The sequence below is a fragment of the Phasianus colchicus genome, chromosome 18 (genome assembly GCF_987193195.1).
Source record: "Phasianus colchicus chromosome 18, bPhaCol1.hap1.1, whole genome shotgun sequence".
Classification (NCBI taxonomy): Eukaryota; Metazoa; Chordata; class Aves; order Galliformes; family Phasianidae; genus Phasianus; species Phasianus colchicus.
In genome coordinates this window covers 8779810-8795172 of record NC_143453.1, presented here as the reverse complement: position 1 = coordinate 8795172, position 15363 = coordinate 8779810, and the positions used below count along the sequence as shown (strand labels likewise).

General features: G+C 53.9%; 1 protein-coding gene across 16 annotated transcripts in view; it reads left to right on the top strand.

The window, feature by feature from the left end:
* The window catches only part of NCOR2 (nuclear receptor corepressor 2), a 164481-nt gene that overhangs the window by 69857 nt on the left and 79261 nt on the right, over positions 1-15363 (top strand). For all 16 annotated transcript variants that reach the window (XM_090120774.1, XM_031592681.2, XM_031592680.2 and 13 more), the window contains 2 exons: positions 6304-6483; positions 9666-9779. In XM_090120774.1, coding sequence (XP_089976900.1) covers positions 6304-6483; positions 9666-9779 — 294 coding nt within the window. The remainder of the gene's footprint in view (positions 1-6303; positions 6484-9665; positions 9780-15363) is intronic.

Below are 15363 nucleotides of genomic sequence, written 5' to 3'. Positions count from 1 at the left end.
TCCTCCAGGGCAGTTTGGTCCTGCATTTGCTCTTCTAGTTGTTCTTTTTCTGATCACAGTCCTCTGATGCTTGAGACCTGATGGTTGTTGAACACTGAGACCATCTCTACCTGCAAAAAAAAAAAATTCCACCAAATAAGTCCAGAAGTGTCTTTGACAGGTTTTCTGTGCGTGTTTTTCTGGGCACATGGAGCTGGTGGGGCTGGCACAGCACCCAAGCACGCTCCCCCAGCCTTGCTGCCCCACTGCTGGTGTCACACTGGGGGGCCACGGTTCTGCAGCCCCAACAGGGCTCAGGCTGCGGCCTGCTGATGGGAAGCAGGCAGGAAATGGGTGCTCAGACATGCAGGCGATGTTGAGGCAGCCCTTCCACATATTGGCACAGTTGTTAGAACACTCTGGCACTGGCCGTGATGGATAGGGCAGCTTGCAGAGCCGGGCTGGCAGTGCTGAGCTCCAAATGCAGCAGTTGGGACCACGAGGACACTCTGTGCTCCATTAAACAGCCCTGAGAAGCTGTGTGAAGGGAAGGGCTTCTGCCCCCCTCCCCCCCTCAACCTATTTTCATGATAGTTATTTCTTTTTCTTTTCCAAAAGAATCCAAGTGACTGGGAGCCTGTTTCACACCTACACAAGTTTCCCAGCACAGCCACCTCTGAATGGAAGCCAGCCCAGCTTGGATTCCTGATCAGAAAGTCCCTTGTTTTTTCACTTGTTATCTCAGCTGGGGAAGTTTGCAGGTCACGTCCGGCAGTGACCCATATCTGTGCCCAGGCTGTTGAGTTTGGGTCTCTTGTTGTGTGTGTTTGAGTGTTAAAAGGCGGTGTGTGTGTGTGTGTGTGTGTGTGTGTGTGTGCTCCACACTGTTCTGATGGAAGTAACAAGGTCTTGCTTTTGAGATGGAACTAGATTTAGGAGGAGCATCCGTTAAACAACCTCTTTCCCCGCAAGGAAAGGCAGTGTGTGGTTGGTGAGGGGAGCTCGGGGCAGCAGTGGGAGCAGCAGCTGCTGGTGTTCTGCATGGTTTGAGGAGCAGCTGTGCCCACCAGACCGGCCCGTTCCTGGTCACCTCCAGGGACACTGGCTGCCTGGCTGGGTGCTATGGCTCCAGCACACAGGCTGGTCCTGCAGCCTCAGGTGCTGCAGTTACCATCAGAGGTCTCTCTTGAGTGTCCTTTTCCATCCGTAGAGTGGTTGGGTTGGAGGGGACCTTAAAGATGACCCAGCCCCAAGCCCTGCGGTGGGCCGGGTGCCCCCCAGCTCAGGCTGCCCAGGGCCCATCCAGGGCCTCGGGGCTTCCAGGAATGGGCTCTGCAGTTCCTCTGGATGACGTTTCTGTCTCCTGAGCAGCCCGGTCTCCTGCATCTGGAGTAAGACAGCTTGGGCGGTCGTTGCACTGGGGAGAAAGGAGGAAGGGAGCACGAGCCGGGCAGCCTTGAAGTATATCTCACTTGCAGTGATTAAATAGAGCTGTCTTCATTCATTCATTCCCGTCTCTCTAAATCGGATGCCCTTCAAGGCAGCTTCCCGACGGCAGCGCCGTGTGCCGCCCTGATTAACTCCTCGACAAATCCCTGCTCTGCTGCTGAATGGACCCCGCAGGAATTTGCATGGCTGAGGAGTCCCTGCTCGCTCTCCTGCGTCCTTCCTCCTCCCCGGCAATAGGAGGAAATTTAAATGTTTCTGAAGAGCGACATTTCCATTTCAAAAGCTGTTCGCTCAAGTGCGTCTGGAGTGGGATTTCTCTCCCCCCCACTCCTCTCTGAATGGGAGCTTTAGAAGTCTCATTTCCTCTGCTTGATAACACCGGGCTGAGAAGGGCTTTTGTCTTCTCATTTCCCCTCGGTTTTTTACTTTTCAATAAGCGCTGTTTCCAGATGCTGGCACGGTGGGTTTGCCATCCCCGGGCTGGAGGCTGCACCTGGTGGCCCGCTGCCCTCCGAGCCGGGAGCATCCCGAGCGCAGCGAGGAGGACGAGCAGAGCCATCCCCGCGGTGCTTTGCATCCCGGCTCCTGCAGGCAGCACGGGCACGACTGAGCCCGGCGCACCGTCCAGCCCCGTGCTGCAGCACACGGCCCTGCATGGCCTTCCAGCGTGTTGCCTGTGTGCTTGGTGGCTGGAGCTGCTGTGCCCGGTGGTGTGAGGAGTATGTGTTTTGTTCAGTGCCTTCTGGAGGACACGGTTGCCTGGCAGGAGTAATGCACAGCAATGCGCTTTGTGGGATGGCATCCGTGCTGAGCGGAGGATTGTAGTAGCAGGGAATTTGGCAAAGCCCTTCTTAGAAGAGGTGAGCTCTGGTGTGGTGTACAGGGCTCGAGGGCTTCTCTTAGCATCCTGAGGACTGGTGAGGACACAGCAGGTTTCCAGTGGCTGTACCAGCACCCCGAAACTGCATCAGAGGGCATGTACCTGCAGGAATTGAGGCTGACCCCGATGGCTGTGTGCTGTGTGCTGCACTGTGTGTGGTGGAGCAGTGAGGGTGGCTGCTGCTGCAAAAAGAAGACGGAGGTGCATCTTCCCCTGCGTTGTCCTCCGGGTGACAGCCGCACAGGGCTGTGTCATCGCGTCCCGCTTCCAAGGAAGTCTGTGGCAGGCGTTGCCGAGCAGTTCCTGTGAAGCCGGTTCTGTGGAAGCAGGGTGGCAGTGAGCCTGGCTGTGGGTGCTGGGTGTGATTGGAGGCGGTTTCGCAGCCCGCAGTGCTGCAGGAGCAGCCCGGGGCTCACACATCCCCTCGTGCTTCCGTTCCCTGCCGTGCCGTGGTGCGCTGGGCTGCCGCTCCTTTGCCTTCACAATCTGATGTGTGCTCGTCGGGCCGGGCTCTGTGTGCAGGAGGTGGGGTGGCTCTGGGTTTCCATGGGAGTTTTCTATTGCTGCAAGGCTTCATCCACGGGACTTTTCCCGTGTACGGGTTTGCATTGGTGCTGTATTTTGGAAAGCAAGGAGCCAAACCCCACCTTGTCCCCTGTTCAGCCCAATTATTATCCACTAACATGGAAATGCCAGGCAGCAACGGAAGGCACAGCATCCATCTGTCGGTGCAGCGCCTCGCGCTTTGGTCAGCCCTGGCAGAGCAAGGCTTTCCAGGTCTGCCCTGCTCCTCGCAGCCTCTCCATGCCCAAGGCACACTGCCATAATGTCCTGTGATCCTGCAGCCCGCAGGCAGTATCTGTTACGTGTCGCTGCAGAATGGCTTTTTTTGAGCCCAGACAAGTTTTGCAAGAGCAGATACTGTGCTTTGGTTAGTGCGTGTAACTGTAACACCAACTGGAGAGGTTTTACGCCCTCCAAAATCTGCTGGAGGGGTGGGGAGGGAGGGCCAGCATTTGTTCTTGCTTTTGCAACTCAATTGCTTCAAGCTGTTGAAACACTGGGGAAGTTTTTTGACCTACTTTCGTGAGAGCTTCAGAATCGTTGGGATATTTTCTGCCCTGGCTCGGTGGAATTCAGCTGAGTTACAGGGGAAAGGAATTTTGTACGCCTTCTCATAAAGTCATATTTATTTAAAGAGAAGAAAAAACAACAAAACATTAAAAAAAAAAAAAAAAAGACTTTGTCTTCAGGCAGCTCCTCCTTCTCCAGTGCCCTGAATTCCCTGAGCACGTGCTGGGCTGCTGCCAGGGGAGGCCGTTCCTTCTTTGGGTCTCTGCCCCACTGTTTTCTTCAGCGCCAGCTCTCCTCTTGCAGCAGTGCCTGCCCCCCCCTCACCCACCCTTGTTATCATACAAATCACATCATAATAAGGCCGGGGATAAACAGGAACTACAGTAGCTGTTAGCCATGTATAAAAACAAATCGCATGGAAACAGTATAATTACTGAGAAAATATCAACTTGAGTAATGCAGTAATTGCTTTCTTTCCTCCAGCAGATCTATTCCAGCTCTCCTGGCTCGTGCTGGTTTCAGAGTCTTGTGACTTCACGTTAATAAGAAGAATTTTATGTTTCACACTGCACATGTTTAGAGCGTGGGTGCAATGCTGTCTGAAGTGCTGGCATTGCTGGGGGACATTTGGAGCAGGGAAGCAGAGCAGCAGCAGTGCGAGCACATCACATCCGGCCCTGCCATGGGATATCCTGGGCCACTCCTTGCGCAGCTCCGGTTTGCACCGTGCCAGCCAGCTGTGCTGAAGCCATTTGGGTTCCCCAGCTTTCCTCCTGCCACCCTGGGCGGCAGAGGCTTCACAGCAGGCAGCGAGCCCTGCGTGATGGGCTCAAACCTCTTCTCTTTTCTGGCTTGCCCCAGAATCTGTGCCACTGTGCCCTGAGGAAGAGAAGGTTCCCTTCTCACAGGGAGCCCCACAATAGGACCCATGCGGTGCCACCTGCTGGGACCCAGCCTGCTCCCAGAGCCCACTGTGGGGCTGGCGTGAGCCCAGCTCTTCACAGATCTCTCCTCTGACAGCTCTGTGATGCAGAAGAAGGGCTTCTCTTTGCCTTGTGTGAGTCACAGCTCTGTGCTTTGGGCTCTGCAATTGCATGGGTGAGATTTTTTTTACCTTCAGTTTTGTGTTTTCCTTTCTCTGCTGCTCCTCTCTTCCTTTATTTGGAGAGGTGCTTGTGAAGTGACAGTGACCAGTTACTTGAGGTCTGGGGACATTGCCTTTATTTATTGCTATCATCATCTCATAATGAATGATGATGATGGCTTCTGTGCTGTAACTTGCAATTGTTTGCCTTACTCAGCTTTGCTACTATTTCGCTACAGGCTCTGCAGTGTAAAATGATACCTATTTATCAGAAAGCAGGTTTCTAAAGGGGTTATGCCAAGCAGCAGTGTAAAGATGCCCTCTCTTGTGCATTGGCAGGGATGAGAGAGCACCTTTTGTTTGCTGTGCCCAGTGAGAAGCCTTTCTCTCTGTTTTTGGCAGGCAGCCTTCTGTCCTTTAGAAAAATGCATCTAGCTCCAAGCCACGGCTGCTTTCTGTTCCTATTCCCTAATTTGAACTAGATTATACAAGCAGCTCATTTGTCTTTTGCTTCTTGTGGCTGTCCTGCTGGTATTGACTTAAAATGGAACAGAACAGCCGACAGCCCACCTGTAGAAAAGACACTCAGCTTCACCTTCCTGCTGCAGCAGGGCAACCAGGTTTGCTATCTGATCCTGGGGAAGTAAAGCAAGACAGAATCTGGTCTGTAGGGCTCCAGCTGGGGAGCACACAGGGCTCTCTGCCATCTTGGTGTCACCGAGGGCATCGTGTCTTCCTCCTGCACAAGGGCCAGCCAGGCTGGGCTGGGTATGCAGCCTGCAGCCGTGGTCAGGAGGTGCAGAACAATGTGGGCTTTGTCCCTGTGCTGGGTCTGAGGTAGTGAGGCTGCGCAAACTTCTTCACTTGTTTGCTTTCCCTGTCCCTCCCCTCGGAGCAGCTGCAGGGTGCTGTGTGCAGCCTGATTGTGGTTTAAGGTTATGGACCCAATTGCAGCTCCTCTTCCTCACCTCCTGCCCCCCAGGGGAAAAAAAAAATCCATCCACTCACTATGAGCAAATGAACAGATAAGCCTCTAATTGAGGTACTGGGCGGCTGCCAGCTGGGAGCGTGATCCCATGGTTGTGCTGGCTCCCCTTGAGTCTTGTGTTTATCAGTGCTATGTGAGCCCACCTGAGCACGCAGGTCATGTTTGCAGGAGTTGGGCTTCTGGATAATTGGGAGTTAGAGGGATGAAGGGTAATGTGCAGAAGAGATGCTGTGGCTCTGGGATGCTCAGGGAGTACTGGCACGTTGCTATCAGCAAGGGTGTCACTTTGCTGGAGCAGGGGCTGAGCGCTCCTGTGTTTGCTGGGAGCAAAGGGAAATGAGAGCTGCCCTCTGCAGTGACCACAGAGGTTTTGCCATTCCATCTGCTCCTGTTCATCTGAGAGCTTCTTTACCTGGAATCTGCAAAAAGCCATTTTCCATCAGTTCCATTTATCTAAGCTGACCTCACCTATCCCCATGGTCTTCATCTCTGGAAGGATGTGTTTGTCACCTGCCACTTGGGCTCCCCTCACTCTGCCAAGTTTTTAACGGGGTTGAAAGGATCCCTATTGTGGGTGGGTTCAGTTCCATGGGAATGTGGGCTCACTGAAGGTGCCAGGAATGGGACATGGTGCTGCAGGGTGTCCAGGAAAGTAACCTGGTGCTATCTTGGAATGCTGAAGGTCATGCACAGGGTGCTGATGGCAACTGGTACTGCTTAGCCATGCAGGTTCTCTGAGGGATGTGTGTCTTAAAGGGCTGGGAATGGGCCAGGGCGCTCGTGTCGGAGGCTGAGAGGAGGATCCTGAGCCTCCCAGCACAGCTGACCTGCAGCTTTTGTGCTCCCCAGGACCGTGGCCTGCCTGGCAAGCTGGAGCCCGTGTCTCCTGTCAGCCCTGCACACCCTGAGGCTGAGCTGGACCTGCTGCCAGCCCGGCTGTCCAAGGAGGAGCTCATCCAGAACATGGACCGTGTGGACCGCGAGATCACCATGGTGGAGCAGCAGATCTCTAAGCTGAAGAAGAAGCAGGTAGGAGGCTGGGCTCTGCAGGGCAGCTCGTGTCTGTGCTTCTGCTTGCTGGCTGATTCCCTGTCCCTTCCCGTGTATGTCCACAGAGGGGAAGTGGCAGTGCCTTTCCCACAGGGTGGGCTGCAGCCATGTTCTTGCCATGGTGTGGGGCATGGCTGCTGTGCTGACAGTCTTGTGTGGTCTGCCTTCCCCTCCATGAGAGCATGCCCCAGCTGAAGGATTACCTGCCTTATTGTAGCCATGTATACAATTACCATAAACCCATTAAGAGATTAATATGACAAAACCTTGGGGGATGCCTGTGAAAAACCCACAGACTTAAGAGCTTTCACTTCCTAAAGCAAATCACTTCTGTGTCTCTCTTGCCAGTGGTTTTTCCCTTTGCTTATGGCAAATTTCTGGTCTCCTGATGGCTGCTAATCCCAAACTGCCTCTCCAGAGATGCTCGTGAAAAGAATTGCTGAATGGGGTGAATGTGTGCTCGGGCTGTCACACTGTGTGGGAAATGGGGATCAGTGCAGCTCCTTGAGGATGTGCTGGGGCAGTGGGAGCAGAGAGGACCATGGTCTATGCTTCCAACGCATGTTGAGGAAGGACATGCAAATTGATCATTTCCCATTGCTGGTGATGTGAGGGGCTTCCAGGGAGGGCAACATGCTTAGTGTGGCAGCAGCCCATGGCCCGGTACCTGCAGGTTCTCAAGCTTATTTCAGAGATGCTGATGAGCTGCTGTTGAAGCTGATGGGAGCAGCATATGCTTCTCGCCATTAAAGTCAAACTGTCCTTCCATAAGGAAATAGATTTTTATTGTTGGCTGCTTGCTTGGTTGATTTCTTCCCTCTGAACAAGTTTTACAATTCTTCCTCCCCACAAAAACGCTCTGATGAGTGGAGAAGAAGGTGAAAGTGGTTGCTGGCAGTCATCCCCTCCACTTTTTTATTTTGGCATATGGTAGCAAACCCATTTGGTACACCCAGTGCAAATGCCTGCACAGTGTGGCTGCTGTCTGCTCCCCAGGAGAGCGTGGTGCCAGGCAGGGGGTCCTGCCTGAGGTTCTGCAGGACCGCTTTGTCCGTCTGCACATCTGAGCTGTCAGTGCTGGAGGAAAGCGAGGGAGGGGAAGTGATCAGCCTGTAACAGATCCCACTCCTCCCAGAGCAGGGGAGAGATTGTGCACAGCTGTAATTTCCTAATGCGTTTCCCCTCTGTCTTTGGGAGGCCTTCTCAGGGTAATTAAATGCACTTGTAAGGAAAGGCAGCGCAGAAAAAAAATACAACACCCCACCATCCCTCTCTGCTCAGTTGTTCCAAAAATGGCAGTGAAGGCTCTGCCCAGCATTGCAAACAGGAGGGGTTTCAAGAAGGACAAGGCTTGAGCAAGCTGAGAAACCCTCCCCAAATCCTGTGCACCCCTGGCAGAAGGCTGCTCTCATCAGCCATCCCCTGCTCATTCATGTGCCATATGTGCTTCAATCTCTCATTGAGTTTGTTCTCCCCCTCTTTCTGACAGGGAAAGATAATCTCTATGCATTTATTCCTGGCAGCAGTACTGGGGATCTTAACAAGAAATAAACTGCCGGGCTTTTCTTCGCAGCGGTGCCTGCGGCTCCATGGAGCTGAGCTCTGCTGAGGGCTGCTGGAGTACAACACTCCCACCTGGTGATGGAGGTGCAGCTGAGCCCTGCAGCCCTGCTGGGTTGGGGAGCTGAGGGGCTTCGGTGTCCGGCAGGGTTCCCACCAGCTCTCCCACAGGCTCTTTGGAGGTAGTTTGCAGTTACACACGGTGGCTGGAAGCCCTTTCCTCCCTGCTGCGTTAGGGAAGCATCGCAGTGCCCACTCTGCCTTGCCACACTGGGTGCATGTTTGTGCACAGCTAATGATGACGTTTTGTGTCCCTTTGTTTTTGCTGCTCTGGGTTTTGGGCAGAGGAGGAAACTTCGGGGCAGTTACCACTGAGGGTAGGGAGGGAGTGAGTGTGGAGCTGTCAGGTCTCATTTCCCATCCCTCTTCTCTCCCTGTAAAGGTCACAGTTCCAGCCTAGCTTTTGTGGCAGACCTTTAAGAAATCCATTTTGTTCGTGTCTGAGAACCTTGACCTATTTCGCTTTGCCATTTCCCACAGCTCCCAGGGGTAGCTGTAGTGTGCTGGACCTGCTGAGGTCAGGTTTGCTCTTCCAGGGGGTGCTGGTGCCCACAGAGTGCCCGCATCTATAGCCTCCAGCACCTGGCCCTTTAATAACTGTACCATGTTACACCACAGAGAGCAGTCTAATTCTCTACTGTATTTCAGCTATAATTAGATTTGTATTTTTTCCTCTTAACGAGCTGCTTTTAATGAGCCTCCACTTACTGGCAAACTTTCATTTCCTGATATGCCATCAAATCCTCTTGTCTGAAATCAATTACAGTAGACCCGACCGCTTTGCAGGATTTTTGTGGGTTTCCAGAACAATGCAGCCAAGTTTTGGGCATTTTTACCCAAATATTTTCCCCCAGAGGAGGGGAGGATTGACGAATGCCTCTGTGGGAATCCCTTCCGAGTGCTCAGAGCTCCTGGTTCAGGAGCAGGGTGTGATGGGGTGCCCTCAGCAACCTGAGAGCACTGTGGTGCGGGAGCAGTGAAGGCACGGAGGGTGCCAGGGGGGCTGATGGTTGTTGGCAGCTTTGAGCTGTTGCTTAAGTGTTTTCTTGGACTGTATCCTACAGCCCAAGTGTTGCTCTCAGCTAGAGCGAAGCTCTGGATGAGTATCCTATAGAGACCAGTCATCTCAGGGCATCTCCTCCAGGTACAGCATCAGAAGATAAAACCTGTGATGGAGAGCAGCCTTGCTCCATCTCTTGTTCTTTCATTGCTCCCCTTGCAGGTGGCAGCTCCAAAGGCAGGCAGGAGCTGTGGTTCCCTTCTAGGGTTTCTAATAAAGCCGTGATTCCCAGCCACAAGGCTCTCCAGGAGACCTGCTCAAGGCTGGTCCTGTTGTCCACAGTCAAGGACAGGTTGCCAGGGCTAGGACAGCATTGTGCATCTGTCAGCAGCTCTCCTCCCTCTCCCTGTCTCTAAAGCTGCCCATGGTGGCTCCCAGTAAGCTTTCTGTGTTGGTCATGGTACCGCAGAGAGTCTCATGTGGACGGGGATGGCAGTGTTTCTCGCTGTGACTCACTCTCCTCCCCCCTTTCCTTCCACAGCAACAGTTGGAGGAAGAAGCAGCCAAACCACCAGAGCCTGAAAAACCCATCTCCCCCCCTCCTATCGAATCCAAACATCGCAGCTTGGTGCAGATCATCTACGACGAGAACAGGGTGAGTCTGGAAACGATGGAAATTCAAATGTGTGGTTGTGCTGTGTCATCCTGGCCTGGGCTGGGAGGGTCTGGTGTGGGGAGATAGGGATTGCCCGGGGCGAGTTCCTTGGTGAAGGCTGTGGGCAGATGTGATGGACTGAGCTCTGTCTAGAGATGGAGGGCTGAGCCCTGGGAAGCTCTCTCTGCTCTGTGGATTAAGTGCCATGAGAGAACCTGCTTTTGTAGGGTTTCCTGCAGTATGTGTTAGATTGGAAGCATTGGAGCCCTGCCTGTTAAACAGCTTGCTTTACCTTCTCCCCTGGAGTGAACCTGGTGGAAAATTACCTTTAATGGTGGGCTTTGGCTCGGTGGGCTGTACAGGTGGAGGGGGACGTCCGTGCTGCTCCAATACTGGCAGCCAGCTACGAGCCCTCCTGGCTGCCCTTGGGCCCTGGGGCTGGCGCAGAAAGGACATGCATTTGTGGGTATTTGATGCTGGAAATGGCATTAGCAGAGGTCATGCTGGCATCACTGCGTTTGGATCTCTGCCTTGACCGCTCATTTGTTGTGCTCAGCCATTGCCTGCAATAGCAGCCTGACGAGATTTTGCTGTGTGCTTTGGAGGGATGCTGGAAAATCGGGCCCTTTGGAAGATAATCAAGCACATTCATTTTCATTTAGGTGTTGGATAAAAAGGATGATTTTGCATAAAAGGAAAACTACCAGTCGCTAATTATTTTGAATTGCGAAGCCTGAGATTTCACTGGGAGCTGCAGAAATCCAGGTGCCTGATGCTAAAAGAAAAGAAACATAAATCACATACTCAGTGCTCACAGGCATTGCCGTTTCCCTGGTTCTACTTTTCCCGTCTGCCTCTCTCCGTTAGCAATAGGAAGCAAGCTGAGGGCAGCACGATTCAGGTGTAAGTGCACAGCAGAGCTGGGCTGGCCCTGCAGAGCCGGGCCTTGGAGCCCTTCTGCTCCACAGCATGGCCAGGCATCCTGCCCGGGAGCCTTGGGCTAGGCAGCTTCTGACTGCCATGCGAGGGTTGGGTTCACAAAAGGAGACCTCAGATGTTTTCATTCTTATTCCATTGACCTCATCCTCCTTGGATGCTGTTGTGGACCTGGTCCACATGATGTGGGGAAGAAGCAGGTGTTGGTGAGGCAGGGAAGGAAAGGTGATCTTCAGAGGCTGCATCTCTGACGAGCTGCATTGCAGCAGTTGCTGTTAGCAGGAGCTGGCTCAGAGCACAATCCTGCTGGGCCCATGTCTTACTGCATCCCCTCTGCTCGGTCCTGCCCAGCAGCAGGGCCGTGCTTGCCCTCTTGTCTCTCTGAATCCCTTCCACCTCTCTGTGTGGTCTCTGGATGAGTGAAGATTCCTCCTGCTGAGAGCAGCGTGTCAGCAAGCTGTCTGCGGGCAGCGGGCTCAGGCCGAGCAGCCCTTCCCTTCTGCCTGGCAGAAACCACAGCGGGTGGCGGCAGAGTTCCTCCTTTGGGGAAGGCACGATCTGTTCATGGCTGCAGAGCAAGCAGAGGCCCTGCTGTGTCCTTGTCCTGCCTGCAGCTCGTGGTGTGGGCTGGTGGGTGGCCGTGCGGAGCAGTGCAGGCAGCGCAGCTCGTGGCATCGCTGCGGGAGCACGTGTGGGATTCAGGTGTTGCTGTCCCCTGTGGGGCAGCCTCAGCTCTCAGCTGGGCAGCTCTCTTGGTCGGAGCAGCAGAAGGGCCCTGGTTCCACACCTTTGGAGCTGAGTTGCTGCCTGGCGCAGGGTGCCGACCTGTTCCCAGCCCTGTGCTGAGTGCAGCACGAAGGAGGGAGCGAGAGCCGTGCACGGGGGAGAGGAGGTTATGTGAGGACAGAGCAGCTAGGAACGCCGGAAAATCGAGTTAGCCAGCCGTTCTGTGACCTACTTTCCTTTTGGCGATAGCTGTGGCTTTTCAGGGGTGAATGGTTTCTAATTTTAGCCCTGCTTCATCAGGGAGGTCTGTACGTTTCCTCCCCACCGTGCTGGGACGGGTGAGCGCTGGGCCGTGTGCTGGCACTGCTGGTGCTGCTGGTCTCAGAACCGCGCCGTGCTGCCTGTCCCACCTCCAGCCCTCGTACTGCGTGCGACTGGAAAAGTTCCTCAGCATCAGAGAGCGTCGGTGTGAGAGCCTGACCTGCAGCCCCTCCTGCTGCGCTCTGCTGAGCAAGGAATTGATTTCCAGAAAGAAATCAGTTGGCTGTACAGATTGTGCTGGGGGGGGGAGGGAAAAGCTCCGGTGACCACGATGGAGTGCTGTGTTGTCAGGGGATGTGAGGATGGTGCTGAGCTCCTGCAGACACTGGATTGTGCTGGGCATCCCACGTGTTGCCTGGGGCTGGCAGCTCTGCACAGTGGGCATCTCTGAAATGAAACTATGCTGGTGACCTTTAGAGCCATCCCTGTGGGAGAGAAGCTGATTCCTGCAGGTCTGCCACCTCTGTGCTGATAGCTGTGATACAGGCTCTTCGTGGGCTTTAATTTGTTCCTCTGGGATGCATTATGATATCGAGAGAATTTATCTTCCTTCCATGTCAAAGCCCTGTGACCAGGGCACGTCCTCTGTCTATATTTTTAGCTGCAGTTTTATCCTGCTGAGTTGATGGGCTTCCTCTCATCCCCCTTCCCTGGGAACTGATTTAGCATACCTGGCCTTGAAGACATTCCTGTGCTCAGGATCCCAATTAGCACGTCCCTCATTAGGCAGGAGAGCAGCGCTGCTCAGAGCTGTACCAGTGCGCCTGGAGCAGCCTTTGTGTTAATCCTCCCTAACGGCCCCTTCGTTCCCTGGCTGTCCATCAGCTCCAGTGTGCACAGTGCTTTCTGCCGCTCTCTGTTCCCTCACAGAAGGAGAGGTCACCTGAGGACACGGTGTGACTTGTCCCCACGTCAGCACGGGGACGCCGAGCGCTGGGACCCACAGCAGCACTGCACCCTGCGTGCCATGGGGCCGTGCTGCCCTTCCCTGCTCTGCTGTCAGCTCTGCGAAATACCAGGTTTGATGCAGAGCAGGCAGGGGAAGCAGGCAGCACCGTCTGTCTCGCTCTGGGGATTGAGTTGGTGGAAATCAATAAGATTAAATTTTAATTCGTTTTCTGTCTCGGTGCATGTTCCTTCAAAAGGGCACAGCTATCTATCTATAAATTCAGCATTATGCTGTAAAATTGGAATTCAAAGGGTTGGTTTGAACTTTTTCCACCCCCTGCTGCTGTTGTGTCTGTGCGGAGCGTGTTCCTGGCTATCCGCTTACCCTCATCTGCGCGCTCATAAAGCATTAATGCCCCATCCATAAATAAGGGAATAAATAAATGAGTGCTTTTAGCATTGCAAAGTACAATCTAGCTGCTGGCTGCTTGGAGCCACAGAGCGTGACTCAGATCCCATGGCGATTTTGTGTCTGTATAACTGATTTTCTATGAACTCCTGATTTACATGAGAAAGGAAAGAGTTGGGCCTGCATCGTCAGCACAGAGCTGCAGTGCACAGAACCTTATCAGTGAAATGCCTTTTGAACATTAAATGTGCAGGCTTTTCTTCCAGTCCTGGTAGATGTGGGTAGGTAGGACGGAGCAGTCTGTGTTTGACTGCTGAAAGAGCCTCGTTTGTTTTGCTTTTGATCCTGCTGATATTTACCCTAACATTGACTCAGTGCAGCTCGGTGGTGCATGAGGAGCTTCCCAAAAGTCCAGGGGAAAACAGACAGGTCAGAGGTCAGGTGCTGTTAATGCTGCTCTGTAACAGCAAGGTTGCAAAAAAGATGAGATTTGAACCTTTAGCCTGGAGCTGTTCAGAATCCTTTCACTTCTCCTCAGATATCAAAGAAAATAGCCTGATCCAAACCAGGCACTGCAGTGTCCTGCGTCTTCAGGTCCTGGAAATAAAGCCCAGCAGCACACAGAACTTGGGTACAGCATGAGAGAGAAGCGTAAGCCCCGTGGCACAGTGCCTGCTCCTCAGATGGGGTGAACAGACTCCTCCCAGCACAGCCTCAGTCCCTTTGAACCTCTCCTGCCTCAGCATGGCACTGCAGCAGCGTGGTGCTGTGCTGTGTGCCACGGTGTGCAGACCCAGTGCCTGTGGGCTCTGCCCTCAGCAGTGGGCACAGCGTGGGAGCAGTGCCCACAGAAGGTGGCAGCAGCCCCAGGCACAGGTAGGAGCAGGGCTGCCGAGGTTGTCACGCTCTGCACAGGATGCTGGCCCTGCTGGTAGCACACAGACCCGTCCCTCAGTTTTGGTGTTAGTTATGATGAGTCATCTGTCACCTCCATGGCACGCGGCCATGGTGGGGAGTCCCTGGAATCTGCACTGCCACTGCTCTGCAGTGGGGTGGACAGGGTGTGAGGAGAGAGCTTGGAAGGGGGATTGTCCCATGCAGGGCAGCACACTGCTGGGGATTGGCTCTGGGGGGTGAGAGGGAGAAGAGGTTGGTACCCTGGTCTTTCCTCACAGAACCATTAAAGTTGGAAAAGACCACTAAGAGCATCTAGTCCAACTGTTGGCCCCCTGCTTCATGCCCACTGACCGTGTCCCGCAGTGCCACATCCCCATGGCTCTAGAACACCTCTGGGTGACCCCCCCCAGCTCCCTGGGCAGCCCTTGACAGCGTTCACCACTCCTTCTGCGTGGCTGACCCCATGGCCATCACCTCTTGCTCATGAAGCCAGCGCTGTGAGGTCGCACTCTGCACAAATTTTCCTTTTAAATCCTCCAAACTGTTTGTCTTTCTGCACCCTGCTGAGCATTGGGGGTGTGGTGTCTCGCCTGAGGTTTTTCTGCTGTTTTCAGTGACACCACTTCTGAATTCCATCCCAAACAAGCTCCATCTCAGCCTGCCTGCTTGGCACACCGGCCCGGCTGCTCCCCAGGATGTGGTGCAGAGCTGCTGGCCGACTGCTGCTCCCTGCGCTGCTGGCTGTGCCGTATCGCTGTGGGATCCCCAATAGGAGCGCTCACGTCCCCCAGCACGGCAGCTGCCTGCGTCCCACGGGGTGCTATAAATAATGCTGGGAGCACAGTTCAGCGGCGCAGAGCGGGATGGAATGATGGCTGGAACCATTCCAAGAAAGTGCCGCCTCCTAATTTCAGATCTGCTTTCTCAAAATAACCCCGTGTTTCCTTCACTTCCATTTTTAAACTTTGCTTTAAGAAGAGCCCCCATGAGATCCCAGCCGCTCCCTGGCTCTGGGTGCTGTGATATGTTATGAGCTGAGATGCTGCTCTCTCCCTCCTCGTTCTGTTCCACTGGAGCAGAAGACCTGATGTTTCCTTAAAAGGAAGCCAAATGCTTTTTAGACTGATTGACCTTTGTGCTTCAGCTGCGCTTCTCATGACACCTCCATGCCTCCAAACACAAGTGCGGAACTGCGGTGCCAGGGACTTCACCTGTGAGTGTGGATGTGCCCCAGAGGCTGTGCCTGCACCTGAGACGTATGTGTGCCACTGCTGTGCTGCTGGAGCAGAGCCACTCTGATGTAAATGGGAGCAAAATTCAGCCCCAGGGCTTGGGTTGTGCTGCAAACACTCTGTGCTGCGTGCTGTAGCAGTATTTCAGGACTCCATACCAAATCTGGAAAAGGGG